The sequence below is a fragment of the Mastomys coucha genome, unplaced genomic scaffold, assembly GCF_008632895.1.
Source record: "Mastomys coucha isolate ucsf_1 unplaced genomic scaffold, UCSF_Mcou_1 pScaffold11, whole genome shotgun sequence".
Taxonomy (NCBI): domain Eukaryota; kingdom Metazoa; phylum Chordata; class Mammalia; order Rodentia; family Muridae; genus Mastomys; species Mastomys coucha.
Genome location: NW_022196893.1, coordinates 15,581,476 through 15,606,160, shown reverse-complemented (window position 1 = coordinate 15,606,160; position 24,685 = coordinate 15,581,476). Strand labels below are relative to the sequence as shown.

At 51.5% G+C, this 24,685-nt stretch overlaps 1 protein-coding gene across 3 annotated transcripts in view; it reads right to left on the bottom strand.

The window, feature by feature from the left end:
* The window catches only part of Arhgap8 (Rho GTPase activating protein 8), a 45,343-nt gene that overhangs the window by 3,071 nt on the left and 17,587 nt on the right, over positions 1–24,685 (bottom strand). For 2 of the 3 annotated variants that reach the window (XM_031351555.1, XM_031351562.1), the window contains exons 3-10: positions 20,529–20,616; positions 19,292–19,423; positions 16,710–16,796; positions 12,490–12,588; positions 11,809–11,919; positions 2,703–2,776; positions 2,073–2,150; positions 1,227–1,355 (exon numbers count right to left, since the gene is read on the bottom strand). In XM_031351555.1, coding sequence (XP_031207415.1) covers positions 1,227–1,355; positions 2,073–2,150; positions 2,703–2,776; positions 11,809–11,919; positions 12,490–12,588; positions 16,710–16,796; positions 19,292–19,423; positions 20,529–20,616 — 798 coding nt within the window. Of the gene's footprint in view, positions 1–1,226; positions 1,356–2,072; positions 2,151–2,702; positions 2,777–11,808; positions 11,920–12,489; positions 12,589–16,709; positions 16,797–19,291; positions 19,424–20,528; positions 20,617–21,047; positions 21,331–24,685 lie in introns of those variants that run through there. The other variant, XM_031351548.1, reaches the window with a different exon arrangement.

Genomic DNA, 24,685 nt, shown 5'->3' with positions numbered 1-24,685 from the left:
TTCTAATAAAAGCCGCCATCTCCAGGAACTGAGCCGGCTTCTTTAGTAATCCCAGTGGACAAGGAGCTGTTGGTGATTCACATTCCCAGGGAAACAAGGGGCCATAAGCCCTGGGCTGCTTCTGATACAGCATCAGGCTCCTCTTCTTAGAATGATAGTCACAGAGAGGACGCAGACCATCATGGTGGTCCCTCTTAACCCCTCCCCGGGAAGCAGGCAGAGCAGCCCAATGTCACGACGCTGATTCTGACAGCAGTCAGCTGAGCATGGTGTCACTTGTTCTGAGCCAAGGATGACCTGAACTTCCTACCTCTGACTTCCAAGTGCTGGAACACTTACATCTACATAGCCTCTATGCCTACTTGATTTGGTGTTGGGGATAGGATCCAGGCAAACGCTCCATCCACTGAGCCCCAGAGAATGAGGGAAGTGAACTCAGAAGAGCCGCATGACTTGCCCTAAGTCACACAACTAACTGGCGACTGGAAAAGTCACAACTTGAGACGTGGTCAGCTCCAGACTGGTGCGATAACTCTCCTAAATTCCCTGGAGAGGGCCCACCAGCCTCTGTGGAGACTAGAGCCGCCTCCAAGAAGTGCATATCTTAGCCAGGCAGTGGTGGCACACGCCTTTAATCCCTGCACTTGGGAAGCAGAGGCAGGTGGATTTCTGAGTTTGAGGCCAGCCTGGTCTACAGAGGGAGTTCCAGGACAGCCAGGGCTACACAGAGAAACCTTGTCTCAAAAAAAGAAAGAAAGAAAGAAAGAAAGAAAGAAAGAAAGAAAGAAAGAAAGAAAGAAAGAGAGAGAGAGAGAGAAAGAAAGAAAGAGAGAGAAAGGGAGAAAGAGAGGGGAGAGAGAGAGAGAGAGAGAGAGAGAGAGAGAGAGAGAGAGAAGGAGAGAGAGAAAGAAGAGAAAAGAGAAAAGAAAAGAAAAGAAAAGCATATCTTTCACAGTACTCCGAGGAAGTGCCTGTATGCTTCACCTGAAGGAGAAATGCAGCCACCTGGGTAGAGCCAACAGACAAGCTAGGGTTCCCCCTCCTCTACCCCATGGACAACATGGCTAAGCCTACAGCCTCACTGAATGAATAGAGGGGTAGCCCCACACTCCCCTCCACTAACCCACAGAGACCAAAGGTGGGTGGATGCTGCCTCAACCGAGACCAAGGCTGACCGACCGGGTCTGTAGCCAGGGACCGAGGGCAGGGTTCAAGCAGGTACATACTGGTGATCCCAAGAATTTGCTCATAGGCTTGGAAGGTCAGCAGTGGCTGGGGCAGCTCTCGAAGAAATGTCTTCAGGATCACGGCTGGGAGGTGCATGTCTCCGTAATCATCAAAATTCACAGGCTTCCCTAAACGCAGGAGACGATGTGGCGATTAAGTACCTCACTCAGTCCATGGCTCGGGGAACTCAAAGAGGAGGTATAGGTCACAGTCATGTGCCCCTGGCATGCCTCAGTTGCCACCTGGATTTTGGGGTGCTTTCCTCCAACCAGCTTCCCTCTTATTGCTACACTGTCCCTCTTTTAGGGTACCCAGGGAGTCAGCTACGGTTCCCTGTGGTTTTGCTATGGATGGAGGTTCGAACTCCAAGGTCAGGGGCTGTGCACACAGGGCTCTGGACCGCATAGGGGTGCCTACTGTTTGGCGAATGGGCATGCAATCACAGGAAGGGGGTGGGTGGCTCAAGCTGAGCTAAAGAGCAAATGTCCCTGGGAGCAAGACAGCTGCTTGCTTAGTGTTATTTTTGGGGTGCTCCCAGCTCAGATGCCAGCTCTCTGCTTGCAGGGTGGGACTTGCCTTGGAGGTTGATTTCCCTACCTTGCAGTGTTAGTTCTAACCATGCGGCTACCTCGTGTCAGTGGAGAAGGCACACAGGCAATGAGAGCTGGGGCAGCCCCTGGCCTAGCAGGCTAGAGTCTGGACACAGAACCCTTCCTTCTACAGTGGTTAGGGTTCCTGGGCAGCAGCCCCTCCCAGACCTGTTTCTGGTGGGGTATGGAATTACACCTAAGGACTGGGGGATGGCAATCAGGAATCTGGTAGGAGGTGGGGGCCTGGGGCATCACCTTGGTCATACAGCCGCTGCACCTGGCGGACAGTCTGGGCGCTGGCCGATCTCCGGAACAGGCCCTCAGTACGCAGTCCTACAGGAAGAAGAGACCGGACACCTGAGATCCCTGTACTCTGGGCTTCCCAAGATTCTGTGACTCCCCTGTCTGTGGCATCAATCTCCTGTGGCAACAGGTCAGGCTTTTCCAGTCATCTGATGTCCCTTCTTCCTACTCTAAGGGAAGGGTGTGCAGAATCGCACAGGCCTGTGAGCAGCTGCCCCTGCCTCCTAGCAGCTTTTTGACCCTGGAGAAAATACTCAGCCTTTCCTCTTCTATCCGACAGCACCAGTTGGCTGCCTTCTGACAGACCCCTGCGGGCTTCACAGCCAGGAGAGGAAGCCAGGCCCAAGAACAGCACATGGGGACACTGGGCGTAGCCTGGAGGTCGAAGTCCTTTTAGTAACCCTGCCTCTCCTCCCTAACTTTCCCATAGACCCACTCTCACGTATATATACCCCAGGTGACCACAGGGCCTTTGCCCCTGCAACGCTTCTTTCTGCCTTCCAAGCCATAGGGCATATGCACCCAATATGCTCGTAGGATGTTCGGGAGCTGAAAATGAAGCCCCTCGAGTGTGCTCCTTACCTTTCTCTCTCAGATATGTCACTGTCCAACGCAACACAGGGGGAATGAGTTCACCTTGATTTTTGTCTCTGAGGCTGAGGGAGAAGAATGTATTATTAGCTTATTCATTCCAGACCTTGATGGCGGGCATGGTCTCATTCCAGAGAAAATACAACATCCAGGAGTCTCCGGGGAGAGGCACAGCTTTAGCCTCTCCAGGAAGCAGCCATGAGTGTCCAAACTTTGGAAGGACAACAGAGTGCCAGAGCTCCACCCAGAATATGGTGTGGGAAATGCTGAGGGCTATTTCAAGGCAGGGTTTTGAGGGATGAGTAGGAGCTTGCCAGACAAAAAAGTATTACAGTCCCGAAGATAATGAATATCTGTGAGCATGGACCCAGGAAACTAGACTAGGGGCTCATTCAATTTTAAAAAGTACTTGCTGGGCATGGTGACACATGCCTTTAATCCCTGCACTTAAGAGGCAGAGGCAGGCAGATCCCGGTCTACTTAGTGAGTTCTAGGACAGCCAAGACTACAGAGAGACCCTGTCTCAAAAATAAAATAAAATAAAATAAAGCAAAAGTACATGATAAAAACATGGGCCCTGAGATACAGTAACAGAAGACAGGCAGAAGGACTCAATGCAGAGTCTGAATCCTCAGCATCTAGTGCTGCCTGGGGACCTCATATGAGGGAGCTACAGCGTCTTAGGATAGACAAGTGTCTCTGTGTCACCTTCACTTGCAGGGGAGTTGCCTCTCTGTGTGCTAGCCATGGGCCGGCCCACACAACCTGCTGTGGGACATAAGCAGACGCAATGCACACGTTTTGTATGGTCTCCTGACTGGACCATTCTTGCTCCAATCCCACCCCCATGCCCCAGGGAAAACAGATGTCCCAGGTGGAGGCCACCCCTCTGGTCTGGATGTCAAAAATAATAAGATACACAAAGTGAGCTGAATCCCATTGCTCCACACACTTCATGGAGCCCAGGAAAGAATGCCTATTGCTACAACATACTGAGTGAGACTACTTGTTTGTTACACGGCATCAGCAGCAAGAACTGACAGAGACACAGAAAAAAAGACCTGCTGCTGTAACATACTGAGATGGAGACTACTTCTTACACAGCATCACCAGGGACAGCTGACTGATACATACTTGCTGCTTCTGAGACCAGGCCCAAAACTGCAGGGAAGGCCTTCAGGGTCCCCTAAATAGGAAGGTGGATTACTAGTCTAGGATGGGAAACAAGGACAGGTATAAATATAGGAAGCACCTATTCTGTTTCATGAAATTGAGATGAATGTTTTAGGCTGACTGGAACTTGGATGGGAAAACTGAGGCACAGACTGGTTACATGACTTGCTCAGTTGGGTGCAGAGCCAAAATGGAGTGTGTGTGGCAACCCTGGTTCTGCCAGCCAAACCCATCATTGACCTCCCTGAGCTCCCATCTCCCCTTCTGTTAAGTGAGTGTGATAGGAGGCCTGTCTCCAGGCCTGGCTGTGGAATCATCAGGAGGACACACAACATCCTCCAAAGTAATCCTGCTACTGTGAGCAGGTTTTACTCTGTCCCCATGTGGGTTGTCCTGGGATGTTAGGGACAGTTAGACCTTAAACACTTGGTTCGGTTCAACGGGCAACGCTCATATCACAGAAGCAATGGTCTCTATGCATCCCGACTCTGGGCGTGGTTTGGTGGTTTGGTGGAGATCTTTCTCTCTGTCGGACCCTAAACAGTCACCACGAGGCCCCGCCTCTGGAGAGGCCCCGCCTCTGGAGAGGCCCCGCCTCTGGAGAGGCCCCGCCTCTGGAGAGGCCCCGCCTCTGGAGAGGCTCCGGAATGGATGGGCCCTTCCTAGCCTGTCCTGTGTCACCGTCCTAGTTGCCAGCTGTCAGGGAGGAGGTGATGTCTCTGGGGAGGGAGGAACAGGGCAGTAGGAGCCACACCACTGTTTTCTAGGGAACCTGATGGCCCATGCCAGCCTTCTCCAGAAATGTGCTCTTACCAGACAGTCCTGTAGCCTCCTGAGCCTCAGTCTCCCGGTTTTGTAAAGTAAGGGTGCTGACAAGCCCCTCTCCCAAATCTGGAGGGTGCAGGGGGATTGTTAAGCAAAAAGGCAATAGTATCAATGATTAGAAATCATTCTCATGCCAGGACTGAGTGCTGTTCCCAAGCAGAACACAAATGGCCTATGGCAGAGGGAAACAAGTCGACCTGGTAAGCTGTGACAACCATCTAGGTCACACAGAAAAGAGCAGGCTGGCTCTCTTCTTGGAGATCCTGCTCAGCATGCAGTGCAAGGAGGAGCCTCTGGCGACCCCGTCCCCTGGTGGTTCACTGTACTTCACTACTTAAAAGCAGATCTTTGGGTGGGCAGAGCCTCTGGGACCATTCAATTCCACCTCTCTGTCAGAGGAGAAAATCCAGGCTCCCTTAGGGGAGAAAATTTTCCAAAGTCTCCAGTCCACTAGACTGTGGACCTAAGGAGTGGCGCTCTGCCTCTGTCAGGGTTCACAGCAACCAGGGACCTGACCAGAAGTGGCTGCTAGACGCGGGGCACCCCCAGTTCTGAGTCTCTGTAAATACCCCACAGTCCCAAGCCCTTACTTGGTGGCCCAGAGAGAGGCTTGTTCCCTGGACTTGTAAAGTCGGTGCTGAGAATAACAATTATCCCAAGCAGGAGAGCAGATGGGCCCCACTCACTTCCTGCCTGGGCGGGTATGCCCAGGGCAACGGGGGAAATGTCACACCATGTCCCTCCTGAGCACCTCAATGGCACGGGGCAGGGTCAGGTCTTTGTAAAGATGCTTGGGGGCACATTAAATCCATCCCCTGAGCTGAAGGGCCAAGGGCACCCTCAGAAGCAGCCTGGAAGACAGCAATGTCCAGCCATCTGCCCGGAAGGCACTGGGGAGGCTCTGCTCATAAACCTCACCTGTCCCCTGGGAGAGGGGCTTGGTATCAGTCAGAGCAGGCCTTTTCCTACTTCTGCATGCTTTGCATGTGGTGAATGCACAAACAGGGGAGTGCAGGGTGGGGAGGGGAAGCCAGTGCGATGAAGCTGGTTGGTTGGCTGTTCGGAGGCAGTGAGTGTTTGGGTCTGCCCCAGGGTACTGGCCTCTCCAGCCCTCCAGAACAGCCATTGTCTCTGGAGCATAGGCCAGACCTCTGAAATGGTTGTCCAGTCCCCAAGGCGGGAGGAACAGCCACAGTGCCCGAAAAGCCCCTTAGCAACAGGGTCAGCCAGGGAGGTCACCGACGCCAAGGCGCTTGGACAGTGCCGATGGACTGGTGGTCCCTGCTCTGCCTTGTGTGCCTTTGAGAGTCTGGCAGTGGCAATATTTCATCCCCATTTTTATGGAAGACGAACTGAAGCTCAGAGGTAAATTGTTTCACTTGAAGTCACACAGCCTGGTGTGGGTACAAGCAGGGTCGACATCAGGCTAAGAGATAACTCAGCAAGCAGTTAATAGTACACACTCTCCTACCCAGAGGACCTGAGTTCAGCTCCTAACTGAAATCACAGCAACTCCGGGGGAGGTACTACAAACTCACATGCATAGACACAGAATGTCTGTATGATATATATTATAGTATATTACACATACTTTTTTTTTTGAGACAGGGTCTCTGAAACTCACTATATAGAGTTGGCTGGACTTGAACTCAAAGTTCCACTTGCCTCTGCCTTCTGGGTTCTGGGATTGAAAGCATATACACAAGAGGCACAGACTATAGCTTGTTTATTGAGTTGGGGCATCTGGAGGAGTGAGGGAGCTGGGAAGTTACAGGGAGGACAGCGGGGCTCAGAAATGTGGGGGCCTCACATCTATGGAGCCAGCCCTCTCTGGGTGGCCAATTAGAAATGGCTTCACATTTGTCTTGAAACTCTACTGAGGTAGAGAGCCTATTTCTCATTCTATCGCTATAACAAAATCCCTGACGCTGTGTCGTTTATAAAAAAAAATACAGTTCTTTCTTATAGTTCTGGAGGCAGGACGTTCAAGTGCAGGGAGCCCTACATCTGCTGGACTCCTGGCCAGGACTTCTCACATACCATAATGTGACTGACAGAAGGGGACTGGGCACAAGAGAGGAAAAGAGCATGAGGGGCTTCCTACCTACATGCTTCACCAGAGGGAACTCACGAGAGGGAATGTCCAGGTCTACTCGTGTGGTTGGTGCCTGTAACCCATGTGCCTCTTGCTATGCCTCACTGCCCTGCTGGGAAGAGCGGCTCCATAACACACTGGCTTCCGGGGATGCTTGTACCACAGCCTGCAGACTCAGTTAGTTAGGCCAGCACACACAGTACAGAACCAGAGTCCAGGGCAGCTCACTTCCCAGCACTAGGCCAGTCCCAAGAGAGCAGGTCAGATACTCTCAGGACATCCACAAAGCATGGCCCAGCGCTTCGTGCATGGTGTACAGGTAAAGAGCCTATCATACAAGCATGCACACAGGCCTGAGTTTAAGCCCTGGAACCACATGAAAAGCCAGGCAGATGAATGTGCTCATAATCCCAGCACGGGGGAAGCAGGTGATTCGCCCTCTAGATGTAGACCCAAGAGAACAGAAAACCCAGAGACTCACAATCTTGCATGTGAATTCTCAGACCATCATTATACATAATAATGAATAGGTGGGAACAAGCGATATGTTCAGTAATTGCTAGAGAACGAACAGAAGCTGCTAGGACCCCAAAATGACATTACTTTAGCTGATAAAGCTAAAATCGGCCACATGTGGCATGGTTCCATTTACTTGAAATGTCTAGAATCTGGAGATGAAAAGTGGGCTCGTGTCTGTGAGGGGCTTGTGGAGGCAGGAAGGGCCACAGACATGGTCGGAATGTTCTGGGATTAGACAATGATGGCAGTTGCCCATGGCTGTGATAAAGTTAACCCACGCAGCATGGCATACTTAGAAAAAGGGAAGCTGACCCAATAATCCAGGCTTTGACAGTCCCTAGACGCACACGTAGGTCAGTCCTGCATCTGGACACTAAACCCTACTCTGAGGGGCAATTGAAGGATGTAGCGGGGAAGAGGCTCACACATCCTAGTTTGTATGGAGCCATCAGGGAAGGCTTCCTGGAGGAGGGGCTAATGAAGGCACATATTCTGCATGCTCTGTGACAAGGCCCCCGTGGCAGCAAGGCTCTTGGGCAGGGTTAGTGAAGAAGGCAGTGGCTCATCCCTAGACATAGAGAAACCAGGATATGTAAAGTTAGGAGCTCGCACTTCCCAAATCTGGAAAGCTTGGCCCACCTCATCCTCTTTTCCCAGGCCCACAGGTACCCAGAGGAGATTCACACCTCTCTTCCCTCCCTCCCCGAGGATAGCAAGCAAGCCGGCAGTGCTGCGATGGGACCCAGGGCTTTGCTAAGCAAGTGCCTCCCAGCCCCAGAGGAGCCAGGAGACCTCTGACTCCCTGACTTTGCCTTCCTCTGTTGGCTTAAGCGGCTCATTCCAAGTGCTAGCTTTCTGTCATGAACTTAAATCAGCAAATGAACATTGGTGCATAGGCTTTGGTTATGAATTTTAATGTCTTCCATTCATTCACAGTCCAAACAAATTACATATCTGGTGCTTTATTTAATACGTTTATTGCCATTTTATTATAGTCATTGGCAATGAGACAGCATAAAATATTAATTTAAAGAAGCAATCACACAGATTATGTCTTAAAGTGGCGTGCCCGGAATGTACTCAAAGGCATCTGATGTTGCTTGCTGTTCCCTAAAGAAATAATGAAGTGGGTTTTCCTGTGTGGTGTTGGAGTGGCCGCAGTGGTGACACATACTAGGCAAGCGAGCGCACTACCACCCAGCTGCACCCCAGCTCTGCCTGTTTGTTCCTTGTATTGAGTATTAAAAGTAGTAACTGGGGCTGGAGAGATGGCTCAGTGGTTAAGAGCACTGACTGCTCTTCCAAAGGTCCTGAGTTCAAATCCCAGCAACCACATGGTGGCTCACGACCATCCGTAATGAGATCTGATGCCCTTTTCTGGGGTGTCTGAAGACAGCTACAGTGTACTTACATGTAATAAGTAAATAAATCTTTGGGCTGGAGAGAGAAGAAAAAGTGTCTGAAGACATCTACATTGTACTTACATATAAATAAATAAATCTTTAAAAAAAGAACAAAAAAAGCTATCTGGTCCTGGAACAGAAATAACTCTAGCAATGTGACAGTCCCAGCAGCCTTCTGTCCACTGACATCTCTGTCCTGGATGACAGGATGTGTCAACATATCCTGCAAGTGCTCAAGTCACCGAAGGTGTTCCAGGTGGCCTGGTTGGGTAGCTGTTTGCTTCATAAAGACACATCCCCTCCTGGATCAGGGAGGAAAGAGGAGAGGGAGGAGGGAAATTCACAAGGCTCATGACACTCACCAGAAACTTACAAGACACAGGAGGCTTGTATAAGGTTATATAAACAGTGAGGCACTGCTAGGAAGGGGAGCCTCTTGGAGCTGTCTACAAATCCCATAGAGGGCTTCAGGAATGCTGGGCTTCTCAGTGATGCAGTTGCCTGAGTCACCTATGCTCCCATGAATGACTCCATCAATGCACTGACCTACAGACTAGACTTGGACAGAACCCCTCCTTAGTCTGTCAATCTCTCCTGCCTGAGGTGAACAGGATAGCCTCCTCTGCGAGACTGGAGAGATAGCTTAGAGGTTATGAGCACAGTCTGTTCTGTAGAGGACCCAGGTTCAATTCCCAGCACTTACATGGCATCTCACAGCCATCTGTAACTCTGGTTACAGGTGATCTGATGCTCTCTTTTGGCTTCTGTGGGAAGCAGGCACATACACGGTGCACAGGCACACATACAGGCAAAACACCCACACTCATAAAATAAAACAAAAACCAAGGCTTCCCCCCAAACCCAGCCACTCAGTAGAGCTGTGAGACCGACGACAGCCACCAACAGTTCCCAATCGTGATGCTCAGACACACGCACAATGTACAAATCTGCACATTATCCTTGCTTTCCGTTTTCAAGTGTCTGTGTGTATATGTGTGTTTGTGAATAGGAAGTGCAACTATGGACAACCCGGGTGTCATTCTTCACTGGCCCAGTAGGTATTGATTAGGTTAGGCCAGCTGGCCCGTGAGCCCAGTGAGCCCCAGGTATGGCTCTGCCTCACAGGCACATGGCACAATCACAGTATATGGTGAAATACAGTGTGCTCTGGCTTAGTGATAAGCACTCGTAGCCCTGTTTTAAGTGGTTTTTGTTATTTTGATTTTGAGAAGACAGAGATAGCTCTGCGGGGTACAACAGGCCATCAGATGGCATGTCTGGAGCCTTTAGTAGGAGCCCTTAGTAGGAGGAGCTCTGAATGGAAGAACCACTAGGGACACTGGCAGCAGAACCACAGAGGCAGGAAGGGCACAGAGAGGCCTCAGAAACATTGTGAAAACTGTCTCTTGATGGCCTGATGAGCCTTCACCAGTGACCCCTAGAGGGGGTTGTGGTAACTGCAGGCACCTGCTCTTCCCTGCCTTTGGGGTGGCAGTAGGGAGCATCTATATCATGTGTGGACCACGAGGGAGTCACAGCGGCAAGCTTTCACAACCCATTAAAAGGAATGAACTCTTTAGTGGCAAGTTTGTGTTCTAGTTTTGGGGGGCAAACTATTTCACCATCTACTGCATTTTCTCTCTGAGAATGTGTGGTTAGGTGAGGAGGTACTGTGTGACCTGGGAGCAGGCACAGGTACTACTCAAGAAGTTAAGATAGGAAGTAGCCATGTGCACATTCAACCTGGAGTTGGTCCAGCAGACCATGCCCATCACCACAGAAAGCTCCATCAGACAGTTCGGATGCAGAGATATACTCACAACAACAGCCCTCTTTGTGATACCCCAAGATGCTCCCCTCCTCCCTTGAGGGTGCTCCCCTCCTCCCTTGAGGGTGCTCCCTTCCTCCCTTGAGGGTGCTCCTCTCCTCCCTTGAGGGTGCTCCCCTCCTCCCTTGAGGATGCATCCTACCCCATCCACTCAGGGAACACTGCTTTATCACACCTCCCCAGCTGACAGGTACAGAACCATGCGACAGCCTCCTCACCCAATGGATGTGATGACGAATTAGCTTAAAACAGCACCCTGAAACTACCTTCTAGCTCAAGTCTAGAATAGGGGTGGGACTGGTCCCTGGAGGCTCCAGAATATACTCTTTGCTTTTATAGCTTCACAGACTCTTGCTTCTATAACCCTAAGGGGCTATCCTGGGCTTACCAAGGTGTCCCAGATAGCCCCCATCTCAAGACGCTGCTCACATCTCTAAAGTCTGTCCTGCAAGCCATTTGTAGCCACAGGTACTGGGGGTTAGGATGTGACATCCACTGGGTATATTTTGTTTTCTACACACGCACTGTAGACTGTAAGAGCATTTGGATGGATCTTATCCCAAAGCCCACACATGAAGACATGAGGAATCCTGTCCTTGAAGGATAGGGACAAACTTAAATCCCCACCAGATTTCCCTTAAACTCTTCCCAGGGTTCCCAGCTCCTCATGGACCTTTCAGATGACCAGAGCTTTAAGTGAAAATCAAACCTCGTGCAAGTTTCTAACACAAAGTGATGAATTACAGGGCCCAGCTCTTCCCGAGTATGCTATGGCGACCTGGTTGGTTTAGGATAAAACATTGCCTTGGATTTATGTCAGCCAGGTCTACTACCAGGGCATGAGACCCAAAGAGAGACAAACTCATGACCCAGACACATAGGAACCTGGACTGGGGGTGTCGTGTGATGGGGTACCATGGCGGGCTTCTGGGGAAGGGGCCCAAGATGCATGGGAATGAAGCTGGCCTGGTAAACAGGTAGGGAATAAGAGATCCACCAAAGATCAAAGTCCCACAAGCATGGTGGAACTTGGAAGATGACGGAAGAGGCCCAAAGAGCAGGGAGCCAGAACTGAAGGGTGACCAGAAAGTTCTTGTCTTCCACCCAGGCACTCGTGGAGCACTGGGCACTCTGCCTCAGAGGAGACTTGACCCTTCATCTCTCCTGTAGGCAGGAGGCAGAGGCCTAGAGCAACCTCCCTGGACAGGAGGGGTCCCACTGCTCAGGGGAACAGGGTATCTATCCTTCACTTACTATTGCAGGCTGACGCCAAACTGCTGGGTGGGCAGAGGCGGCCGTGGTGGTGGTGTCTTGGTGGGTGGGGGCGGCTGGCCTTTGTGTAGGTTTTGTAGCTTCTCGTCATACCTGTGGACACAACAGGAGAATGTCACCTCACAGAGGTACAGCCATGGAAGTCATCTCCAAGTGCTACGTGGAGACTAACCCCATCAGCATCAATAGAAAACCCACATATCCTATCTCTGTAAGTTTCAGGCATCCTGGGCAGGGTGCCGCATCCTCAGAGAGAAGGAAGATGAGGCTCAGGAGCCTCACTGGAGCTGGCCTGCCCGGCACAGGCATGAAGCCACCGTGTCTCTGCTCATTGACCCTGCGTTCCGGCCTGCCAGACACTCAGTGAGGCGTTCAGCAGGAGCTGAATGAAATGCCGCTAGCTGTCTTCCCCAGCCCCGCGCCTGCCACTCCCGAAACATTTCATTCCACACACGGCTCACCAGCACACCAGGGAACCCCTTTCATATCCGGCTCTGAAGCAGAACGGCAAATCCGTGCCTGGATGTGTTTTTAATCAGTTTGTACTTGCACTGTATGCAGCCTTCGTGGCTTACTCTCCCTCACGTATGTGCGTGGATACTGGACCCTAGAGTCATGGGGGAGGGGAGGAGAGCAGGGCGGGGGAGGTGGGTGGGCCCTCACCGCACTACTTCCGGGGGGATGAGCAGCTGGTCGCACTGAAGGTGTTCTCGGAGCTCACGCAGGTTGCTGCAGTAGGTGACTTTTTTCCCAAACTTGTGACTGAGGAAGGAGAAGCAAGAGGGGTGTGTCTTTAATCCCAGCACTCAGAAGGCAGGGGCAAGTGGTTCTCTGTGAGTTCAAGGCCAGCCTGGTCTACAGAGTTCCAGGACAGCCAGGCTGTAACACAGACAACCCTTGTCTTGAACCTCCCCCTCCCCAAACAAACAATCAATCAAAAGACAGAGCAGGCACGGAAACCCAGAATATGCCAGAGCCCCTAGAGGCTCACCTGTATAAAACAATTATGCCTCTACTTTGAACTGGTTGTGAATTTACATAGTGCACACAGCACAGGGGCTCCCTTCTATGTGGAGAGGATGTATGTGTCTTAGTATCTTTTTCTGCCGCTGTGATAAAATACTGAAAGACAACTTAAGGGGGAAATGGCTTATTTCAGCTCATTGTTCAAGCAACAAGCCATCACAGCAGTGACGTCAAGGTAGGAGGCGCTCAAAACAGTAGATCACCTTATGCCCAGGCCAGCATAGGATGAGCACGTGTATGCTACTGCTCAGTTCCCATCTCCTTTCATACAACCCAGGATCTGCTGCCCAGAGAATGGTCCCACCCACAGGGTGCAGGTCTTTCCGCTTCAATTAATAGGATAAGCCCTCACAGACATGCCCCGAGACCCCTCCTCCGTGTGATTATCAATACTGCCAGGCTGACCTTGATATTGACCAGAACTATGTGCCAGCTCAGAGGACCAGTGGGCGGAACCTGTCCCTCTGGAGTCACTATGGTCCGAGGTGAGTGGTAGGTTTGTGTTGGGCCATCTCCTCTCCCTGAGAGACCAAAGAGCAAGGGACCTTGGGAGACTCTTCAAGGGGTGTCTCAGAAGCCATGGGGAGACATGGCCTCTGCCAGCCTTTCTACTCTCTCCCAGGGATCCAGGACAAGGCACGTTATCTGCCAAGGCCTGGCTCCCACTGATACAGACGCTGAACTTGAGCCATTCCGAAGAATTGCAATGGTGAGAAAAGACAAGTTCTGTGCTCAGCGATGCCAGATTCCCCTGCACTTAGAACAACCTGTGTGTGCTCCACATGGTAGATAACGTGAAATTAAGATTATCCAATTTACTGCTGCACAAAACAAACAAGACCACAGGGATCGGATAGATGGGACACCCCTGTGAGCAGAGCAGAATTCTGGGTCCAGTGTCAGCTCCAGCCTAAACCAGTTCCCACACCCCAAGGGAGGTCAAGGCCTGTGCACTGGCTCCCTCTTGTGGACAAGAGTGGATCAGACCTGGGGGCCAGATTCCAGTCATGAGCAAGGTAGCTTTCATGGGTCTCGAGGGTGCTGCCAGGGAATCTCAGTTGGCGAAGAATGCAGGTCCTGGGCCCTGAGGAAGGGGCTAGGACAGATCTTGTGGAATGTCCTCACCTCCTATCTGTCCAGCTAACAGACAACCCCGGGACAGTTTGGCCTCTGCTCTGGGGACATTAAACTTTTCTCTGAGGTATGATGTGCTGCTAATGTTTTCTGTGTTGCCAGGAAGAATCCACTGAGCCTACTAAGGACCTAGCTGTCCCGTGGAAGTTTCTAGACAGTGACATCTACTTCAGCACTCTGGGGACCTCCCATGCCACTCCTGCCCACTCAGGAGCACACACCACCTTTCTCTCTGTACCTGCCTAATGATTCCTGTAAGCCAGGCATCCACTGGACCCTAGAGTTAGCGCCGGTAAGTAGACATGACCCATCTGGCCTTTTACACTGGTGGAAGGGACTTGGGCAGCTCAGTCAGGAATTCTAGCACAGTCATGGGACAAGATTTGTGCCACACCCACAGCTGCTGGAGAGACTGAGTCAGGACAAGGCACAGGATCCAGGTCAAGTCTGTGTGAGTATACACTTTCATCCTGTGTTCTGGTTTCATTCTGGAAGCTGTATGACCTCTCTGAGCATCAACTTCCCCCATTTAGAAGTAGAGAAGGCATAGCTGACTACATAAGATGGTTCGGAGTGTATAACATAAGGTGAATAGATAACTCAATCCCCAAAGGAGAGTTAAAAACATTCTAGAACAAACCAGGAATGGTGGTGCATGCCATGTTCCATAGAACACGAGGGCTATGGGGAAGGCACGTTGAACTGTAGGCCCCCTGAAGTGTGGGATGGGGCTTGAGGTGAGGCAGGGTGGCAGCACTTTCCAGGAACCACTGCTGGAGTGTGTGTGTGTGTGTGTGTGTGCGTGTGTGCGTGTGTGTATGCAAATGAACATACACACCAAATAGGAATGTATGGTGAAAGCACTCACAACAATTCAGGCAGACATTCAAGAGCATGTACTGATGGGGTCCTGGGGACCTAGGATATAAGTGGGTGGTCCCCAGGCAGCTGTCAGGGACCCAGGGCAAAAGAAACAGCTTAAAATGGCCTGTGGCCCCCTTAATTCTTCTAGTTCTTAAAAGTGCCTGCAATCCTTGGTGTGGGACTCCTGCTTCCATCTTCAAAGCCATCAGTACAGCCTATTTGAGCTTCTTTCCCGACAGTGCAGGGAAAGGCTGTCCATTAAGGACCCCATTGTTCACCTCGAGCCCAGGAGAACATTCCCAGTTGGCTTCTGTTTGCAACCTCCTCAGCTTAATCTTATCTACATAACTCCTGTGCGGTGGAATGTGACAGATCTGCAGGCTCTGGGACCTGAATGACCTTTAGGGTCACTCATTGTCCAATGAAGAGGGGTCGGATACCAACAGTGTGGCCGTGTCTGAGTGACGGAGACTTGAAAACTCAGCACGGTAAGACACACAGCTTAGCCCTCAAGGAGGCAGGTAGAAGGTGGGGATGCAGGAGGGCAGAAGTTTTCCATGCACTTGGTAGGCTGGGCTGCTGAAATCAGAGGGGAGGGGAGAGAACAGATGTGATGCCCTCCCCTGTCTCTGTCCTGCTTTCTCACCTATACACAGGGCACAACATGAATGTCCCTCTTGGCTGTGGACTTCTAAGCCACTGTAGGTAGATATCAACAAATGGGAGGGGTCAGGGGGATATGATGGAGGAGGAAGAGGAGGCAGCGAAATGTTTTGAGGGCCATGTTTAGCAAAGGGTGACCACCCACTTTGTGTGTGCCCTTCCTGCACGAAAATACTCCTTCTGAAAACCCCGCTGAGTCCTCCTGGCTGACCAGGAAAGACACTGCCACTTCCTCTCTGACTGTGTCCCCTCACCTGAGTGTCCCAACCTGCCCCATGCAAACGCTGGGCTTTCTTGAATGAAGCTCACCCACTCACCATGTGACTGGGTACAGTTTGAGCCTGATGCTTGTGGCTAAATGGAGAGGAAATGAAGATGCCCCTGGAGTCCCAGCAGAGCCAGGTCCCCTGTAGCTCTTCCTGATACTGTCAGAGAAATCACTGTCTAATGAGAAAGAGTCCAGACTTGGAAAGAGCGGACAGAAGTTGCCACGTTTTCTGGGCTGATTGCTCGGGTGCAGCGAGTGAAAGGCTAGCCCATTGGCTTGGGGTACACACCCTGAGTTTCCAGGAAAAAGTCTCTGCTTTCACCTGCTCCAGAGAGGACATCTGAAACATGGCCATGGGCATGTCACACAGTTTATACTGGCAGACGATAGAGACAGCACCTCACAGGGTAGTCTCTCTGCTCTCCACTCCAGAGGGATTGGAGACTGACTCACTGAGGCCCATTCTGGAGTGTCCACATCCATAGGACCAAGAACACCTGGGCACCGAGCATGGCTAAGCTTCCTCGATTATATTATACTCAGCTGCAGGGGACAGGCTGTCCCAGGTCATTCCCTGAAGACAGTGAGAGCCCACGTGCCTGTGTCCCAGCCTCTGCATTTACAGTTACCCTGCTGCGTAAACTGGAGCCCTTCCTGGGCTTTGTGACCTTGACAGTGACCTTGGGAACCAAGACCCAGATGCAGAATGTGGGCACTGAAGTCATGGTGTATTTAAAATACTAGCTGGGACATCAACGTCATGGGCCAGCATTCCTGTCCACAACCTCAGAGAGCCTCAGTTCGTGGCTTGGGTGGTCATGTGACCCCCCCATGATAACCTATGATGCCTCAGAGGCAGTTCTGCATGGAGCCCTCTGACAGAGGTGCACCCCAGAGATGGTGGCATGAGGGTCTACAGGGTGCTCACCTGATGAGGGGCTTGAAGATGTTCCACAGTGCTTTGATGAGGCTGGTGGGGTGCACAACATACAGTGCCTTCAGGTTCTTCTTGTACCTGAGGAGGGAAAGGTGAGGTGAGTTCAAGTCCCCCAACTCTGTCACACACCACACTGAATGACTCTGCAGGCCCGAGCCTCAGAAAATCCATTTATCAGCAAGCTCAACTAAAGAACATGGATTAAATCCTAAAAGGAACTGAGTTGAGGGAAGCACACCTTGAGAGGCAGAACCAGGTGGAGCTCTGTGAGTTCGAGGCCAGCTTGGTCTATGTGGAGAGTGCCAGGCCAGCCAGGGATACACAGTGAGACCTTATCTCGAAGGAGTTGGGGAGATGGCTCAGTTGGTAAAGTGCCTGGCGAACCCCAGAACCCATGTAAGAAAAGCTGGGGTGTGGTGGCAGGTGCTTGAAATCTCAGTGCTGGGGAGGTAGAGAGAGGAGGATCCTTAGCCAGCCAGCCTACTGGGCAAGTTCTACACAAATGACAGACCCTGTCTCAACAAAGAGGGTGGATGGTGCCTAAAAAGGAGTGACAGTTGAAATTGACCTCTGGCTTGCGCACACAAACACACACACACACACACACACACACACACACACACACACAGAGGCTCTGATCCCACTGCCTTGGCCTGCCCATTGCCTTGTTTTCCTGGCATAAGAGTGAAGTGGAGCCCATGGCTAAGGATGTTCTCACAGCCGCAGAAGACAGGTGGGCAAGGGCATGGAGCACAGCCCTAAACCAGAAAGCCTAGCTGCCACTTTCACAATGAAACCTAGTAAACCTGCCCAGAACCCTAATCGATGGCGGTGTCTTATGGGTAGCATCCATAAGGCTATGGGGACTCGGGGGAGGGCACGACTTACTCTACAGATTGATGTGAGGACCCCAGCCCACCTGAGAGCTAGCCTTTCAACCGCAGTAGCACACCAGAAAGCCCCGATCTGTTTAGGATTAGGAGGTAAGTGGGGCACAGGTCTCAGGACAGGCATCAAAGCATAGACAGAGAAATGTAAACATCTAAGCAGAGAGCTCAAGTGGCCTGGCTCAGGACACCAGAGCAGAGTGGGGGAGGACATGGGCGGTGGGGTGGGGGTAAGGGAGTCAGGCCAGGAGGAGGAGGAGGAGGGGCTGCATCAGGGAGAAGTTAAGCCAGAGCAGAGCCCTCGAGTGAGCACACAGAAGAGTGGGTGCAGGGCTCCCCAAGAACTCACTGTCAGCTCATGAGGCTGACCAGTAACGCCACAGCCTGAAGCAACAAAGGCGACAGGACCTCTAATACACAGTCCTCAGAAAGGAAGCAGGATCACCAGAAAAATGACAGGTTCCAGGACTCGGGTGAGAGATTGAAGGGGTGAGACAGGACCCTGAGCCAGGCTGAGAGGCAATGGTGGAGACAAGACTTGTGTCCTTTGAGCAATAAATGATGGTGATGTACAAATCAAAGGAAGGCCTCCAAAATCGTGGCCATAGACAGGCTTCAAGAAATCTGCTGCCAGCTGGGCATGGTGTGGCGCATGCTCTTAATCCCAGCACTCGGGAGGCAGAGGCAGATACTGTGACTTGGGGGATAGCCTGGTCTATAGAGCAAGTTCCAGGAGAGCCAGGGCTATACAGAGAGACCCCGTCTTGAAAAATAAAAAGCAAAAACAAAACAAAAAAATTAAAAAGAAAGAAAGGAAGGAAAGAAGGAAGAATGGGAGGAAGGAAGAGAGAGAGAGAGAGAGAGAGAGAGAGAGAGAGAGAGAGAGAAGTCTGCTGCTGTGGAATTCCAGAAAGCAGCTAAGCCCCTCTCTGCACGCTGAAGCCCAGAGGTCATAAAAACAGAACAGGCCCCTGACTTATCTTTCACCCTGCAGCCAGAGAGGTCAGAAGATCATAAAAGCAGGCAGCTTATCTCCTACTTCACAGTTTCAAAAATCAGTTTATTTAAAAAAAAAAAAAAATCAGCGTCTGAGGCTGGAAAGCACAGTCCCTCCCTCCGGCTCCGTACTCTACAAAAACCGACTCTCAGGCCCTGTGCAGTGTTTTCCTGTAACCTCGGCTCCAAGCCACAAGGCACGAGGACACCAGCCTCTCAGACCAGCAAGGTCTGCTTTTGTCACTTTGAGGTTGAACTGAGTTTGTTCTTTCCTCTTCCTCCACTGACTTATTTCTTACACCACGGATAACACACCAAGCCACATGACACATGACACAGCAAGTCATATAACACACCAAGTCACATGTCCCTATAAGTGTAAGAGAGAGGAGGGGAGGGGAGGGGACAGAAGAGGAGGGGAGGGGAGAGGAGAAAGAGAGGGAGAGAGAGAGGAAAGGGAGAGAGGGGGGGAGGGAGAGGGAGAGGGAGTCCTCTAGCTGTCTTAGGCGCTTCTGCCTCCAGCAACAGGACAGAAGTGTTGAGATTCTGTAGCCCTCTCCCAAATGGACTCTCTCCATCACTGAAATGAGGCACTAGCATCTGTCTGGACCCACTGCATGGCCCACGGCCCCACCCCACCCTCATTCAGTCCCTGTGTGCCTCCCACCCCTGTGCCCCCCTTGTACGCACTTCCGGTCAAACTCCTTGTAGGCATTCTGGAGCCAGCCGAGGGATGGTTTGTTCTGGCTGCTGAGGCCATAGTGAAAGTAGACAATAGTGTAGTCATTCTCCACATGCTGGTCCAGTGTGTACTTCAGATACCTGAAGGGCACAAGACACAGGGTTCCTTCAGGACCGTGTGAGCACTACACTGATTTACTAACATCCTTGGAACAGAAGCCACCATGTGAGCCAGCAGGGGTCAGGAGCCAGCTATGCTCACTCAGGCCATATCCAGGACCATGTGGAGACTCTTCTTGTCCCATAGGTGACACCTGAGGTTCAAGTGAGATGTTACTTCGCTGATCTAAGGTCATACAGCTAGCAAGGGGACATGGCACCTCCCCAAAGATAGCCACAGTAAAACCCCAGAAACTGTGACCACCCCACATTTGGGGAAAAAAGGTGCTTGTGGATGAATCTGGGGTCTTAAGAGATGGGTGGATGCTGGACCCACCAGGATGGCTTCCAGGAGAAGTCTTAGAGATGCAAACCTGGACCCAGGCTCCTTCATGGGTCCACAGAGAAGACCCTTAGAAGGACAAGACTGTGTGAAGATGCAGACAGAGTGCATGTGACGCAGCCCCAGTGAGAGGTTCAAGGATTTATTTGCCCAGTACTTGGAGCTAAAGGAGACTAGCTGCTGGCTATCCCCCTGGAGGGAGCACTGAGGGAGCATGTTTGAAGCACACCTCAGTTCTAGATAGAATATAATTCTGCTGTTTCATGCCACTAGATCCATGACCATTTATTAAGGTCACCACAGCAAACTGTACAATGAGGGGCTGAGATTCGAACTCAGGGCTATGGTGGCTTTCAGCCTTGCCCTCGCCCCACCACTATTGTCCTACCTCAGGCATCTTGCTGATCTACTGTGTTTCCTGAAACATACCTTCCTGCTCTCTCGATAGCCTGTGTTTATCAGGAATGCAAGACAGAGCCTCCATGCATTCAGGACAGGGGACTGTCCCCAGCCTCAGAAGTCAGTGCCCACAGCTCAGCTGGCTAAGAGGGAATCACGCCAACATCCACCATTCTGGTGCTGGTGAAGGCATGGTAGCCCTGGTGGGAGCCTTCCCCAGATAGCTGTTGGGATGGGTTCTGGGGATCCTAAGCTCACTACCTCTCTACAGCTGCACTGGAAATAGAGACCAAGATGACCACGTTGGGAGGCAGATGCATGCGGTGGTGCAAGGGTGGTACTTACTCTAGCAGACGTTGGTGGTTGAGCTGGTGCAAGGGTGGCAACCGGCAGCAGCTGAAAGTAAAGATGCGTCTCCCCTGGCGGTCATCTCCTGAAGGAACAAAAGTGTGAGCCCCCAGCCACTGGGCTGGATTTCCTCAGTCCTAAGCTATGGTGGCCAGAGCAGGCCAGACTGAGCAACGGCTAGGATGCCTAGGGCTGGGGCTCAGGTGACACCCAGGAAGGTATGTGATCTACACATTTCCTGAGAAAACCTTCCAACTGTCCATCACTCCCATTTAACAGATGGAACACTGGAGCTACCAGGTTAGGTCCCCTGTGCCAGGTCCCACGGGTGGCAACTATTGGGCTTAATTTTAGCCACATTTGACTTCAAGTACAGAATATGGCTGCCTCTTTCTTACAAAAGTGTCCCTCTGCACTCTCCTAGGACTCTGAGTCTTGGAGAAGGCCAGAGGAGTCCTGAGTCAGTTGTTCCTGAACAGAACAGGACCACACATCCAATACAGGAGGTCAAGTCACCCTGTGCTGTGATCAGCTCTTGGCACAGGAGGCTGCCATTGGGCCTCAGGGATGAACGTGTCCTGAGGACTGGCCACAGCCACTGGGCCTGAAGCTTCTGGCCTTCTTGAACCGAGGCTAGGGGATGGTCTTCAGCTTCAGAGAGATGGACCATACAGCTCAGGGGCTAGGAAAGAAGTAAGCTGCCCTCGGCATATAGCTAGTACTGGTGGCAGCCATGGAAGCCCTTTCAGATGACTCTTGTGTGGACTTGAAAGCCCCTGAGCCCAGGCTCATGCTGAGCATATAATGACAGTGAGCTAGACCACACGGCCCCTCTCAGAGGGAAGGTAACTGCTGAGGTCCCAAATGCTGCCTACGCTACTCCACAGACCAGGCACCCTATGAGATCTTCCTTCTATCTCTATGAAACCCCAGTGCACACACTGGAAGACTGAGGGTCGGGACTAGTCATATTCTGCTGAGGACCAGCAGCCTGCATCACAGCTCCTGAGAGCTGGGTCCCCAGGGCTTTGTTCCCCACATAGCTCTGCCCTCACACTTTATCACAGGTAACACAGGACACAAGTGAGTGCAACTGGGACATGTGCTAAGGACCAGGACACAAGGAAGAGATCAGCTTCCCAGGGTTCAACTCTCTGTCTCTCTCATCTTCTCTCAGAGTGTGTGTGTGTGTGTGTGTGTGTGTGTGTGTGTGAGATTGTGATAGTTGGGGTATGTGTATGAGTGAGACAGTTGGTTCTTTCCATCCACCAACATGGGGCTCAGGATCAAATTCAGCCTTGATGGTAGGCACCCTGACCCACTGAGCCATCCTAGCAGCACCCCCCACCTCTTTGCAACAAGGCCTGAATATATAGCCCGGCTGGCCTGGAATGGGAGATCCTTCTGAGGCAGCATGAGAAGAAAAAATAAAGGGGACAGAGGAAGGGAGAGATGCCCTCAACTTGAGGTCCCGTTTGTCCTTCCTGCTAACTTTTGGTTCAGCACAGCCCAAAGACTGTGCAAAGATGTGTTGTCTGAAGACTTCTTCTTTGTGGGGGCTGGGGGGTGGGTTTTTCGAGACAGGGTTTCTCTGTGTAGCCCTGGCTGTTCTGGAACTCATTCTGTAGACTAGGCTGGCCTCGAACTCAGAAATCCACCTGCCTCTGCCTCCCAAGTGCTGGGATTAAAGGTGTGTGCCACCACTGCCCGGCCTCTGAAGACTTCTTAAACAGACACCAAAGACAGCCAATGAACGGGGCTTCCTTCCGTAAGAAAGAAATGTTTGTGGCTTTGAGTTTGGCTAGGTCAGCACTCCTCTCTCTCTCTCTCTCTCTCTCTCTCTCTCTCTCTCTCTCTCTCTCTCTCTCTCTCTCTCTTGCTCTCTCTCTCTCTTCTCTCTCTCTCTCTTCTCTCTGTCTCTGTCTCTGTCTCTCTGTCTCTCTGTCTCTCTGTCTCTCTCTCTGTCTCTCTCTCTCTCTCTCTCACACACACACACACACACACACACACACACACACACACAAACATACACACACCTAAATTTAAACCAGGCAATTCATAGATCCACCTCACAATCGCATTCACAAAAGGAATGAAAAGAAATATGCCAACCAACCAGCTTTAAAAACAAAACACAACAGGGCAGGAGAGACTGCTCACAGGTTAAGAGCAGGGGCTGCTCTTTCAGACGTCCTGGGTTCAATTCCCAGCAACCATATGGTGGCTCACAACCATCTGTAATGAGATCTGGGGCTCTCTCCTGGCCTGGAGGCATACATGCAGGCAGAATGCTATATACATAATAAATAAATCTTTTTAAAAAAAATAACAAAATAAAATAAAATTAGTTTATCTTATGTGTATGAGTGTTTTTCCTGCTTGTATGTCTCTGTCTCACATACATGCAGTGCCAGAGGCCAGAAGAGGGCATCAGATGCCCTGGTACTGGAATTATAAATGGTTATGAGCTGCCATGTGTATACTGAGAATCAAACTCCCTGTCTCAATGCTCTTAAACACTGGATCATCTTTCCAATGTATAGAAATTCCTGAGAAAATGGCCAGAGCTACCCAGACACCGCCGTGACTATCCCCTCCTGAAGGGGCACTGCACCTCAGGCTACCCTCATCTTGATTTTCAGAAGGAAAGGCATATGTGTCTCTTCTATCCCATGTCCTTTCTTATTTATACCAGGACCAGAACACATAGTAACATCCCCTTGCTGCTCTCTAGACCTCAGCATCAGTCTGCAGGCCTCTCCACACACACAAAGCCCGGGTCCCACAGAGCAGCCACCATCTGTGTCTCCCGCCATCCTCTGCTGCTCTGCACAGAGAGCCTCTGCCCTCCCTCCCCTGCAGCCCCGTGCCCAGGCTCCTCGGCATCACTTTCTTGTTTGTGGCTTTTTTCTCCTTCTCCCTTTTCTGGCCTCATCCCAGGGCCCTCTGGGGACCCAGCAGGCTGGATGTCTACATCCCTGCTCTTCCCTGAGAAGCCTTAGGAGAGCCCACAGGCCCCCTTGAGGGCTGCTGCCCATCTCCTTCCCTGCAGCTCCAATCATCAGGGATTGCTCGCTTGAAGGACAGGACCTGGAAGAAAACAAAGGCACACTTCTAGAAGGAGATCCCTCTTAAATTCATTTGTGTTTTAAAGAAGTATTTATAGCCATTCTCAGGGTTTCTCCTCCCCTGCTCCCCCAAACGTGATGCAGGACGGAAGAACGCATGCCTGGAAAGATAACGAACCAGAATAAACCAGAACCACGTGGGCTCACTGTGTGGGCACCGGTGGGCTTTGAGTCCCACCTCTTTGGCTGGAAAGCTGTTTGTTATGTGCACCACCACACATTCTTCCTCTGCAAAGCTCTGCAGAGCCTGGATGGTGTTTAAGATTCCAGAACAATCTGCTTGCAGATGCAGCATCCAGTCATCTCCCTCTCCTTAGGAACCTTGGCCAGGCCTCTTCTTATTCAGAGATCTGTGCTCTAACCCACCACACAGCCCCCTCCCCGGTCTGCAGGGGCTCTGGGCACAACAGCCGAAAACAGCAACTTTTCCAAATTGGGTCCTCTTGCCTGGGCCACTGGGTTCCAATGCCAACTGTGGCCCATGTCCAAGGGCCACCAATCCCTCAGCTGAAGTTCTGAGTCACAGTATGGCCGCTCCAAAAGATACCGTGATTAAATGGTGTAAGAGAAAGTTAAGTTGGGCCGGCAAGGTCAGAACCCAAGGGGCACTTCTCCACCCTGTGTCACATTAGACTCATCAGACTACAACATCAGCCTGAAGGCCTCTCCACACACACAAAACCTGGGTCCCACAGAACAGCCACCATCTGTGTCTCCCACCATCCTCTGCTTCCCTGCAGCAGGGAGCCTCTGTCCTTCTTCCCCTGCAGCCCTGTGCCACCACCTGTGATGCCCAGGCTCCTCGGCGACTTCTTCTTCTTAGGTAGTCTCTTTCTCCTTCTCCCTTTGCCTGATCTCAAGATCACTTAACCAATGTTCACGGAGGGCTGCCATGCCTCAGCTCAGGAGAAGCCTGGGGACAGGGTGCCTTGGCCCACCTCAGGAAGCACAAGACAGGGATTTCTACACTCAGAAGCCAGGAGTGCTCTCTCTCTCTCTCTCTCTCTCTCTCTCTCTCTCTCCCTC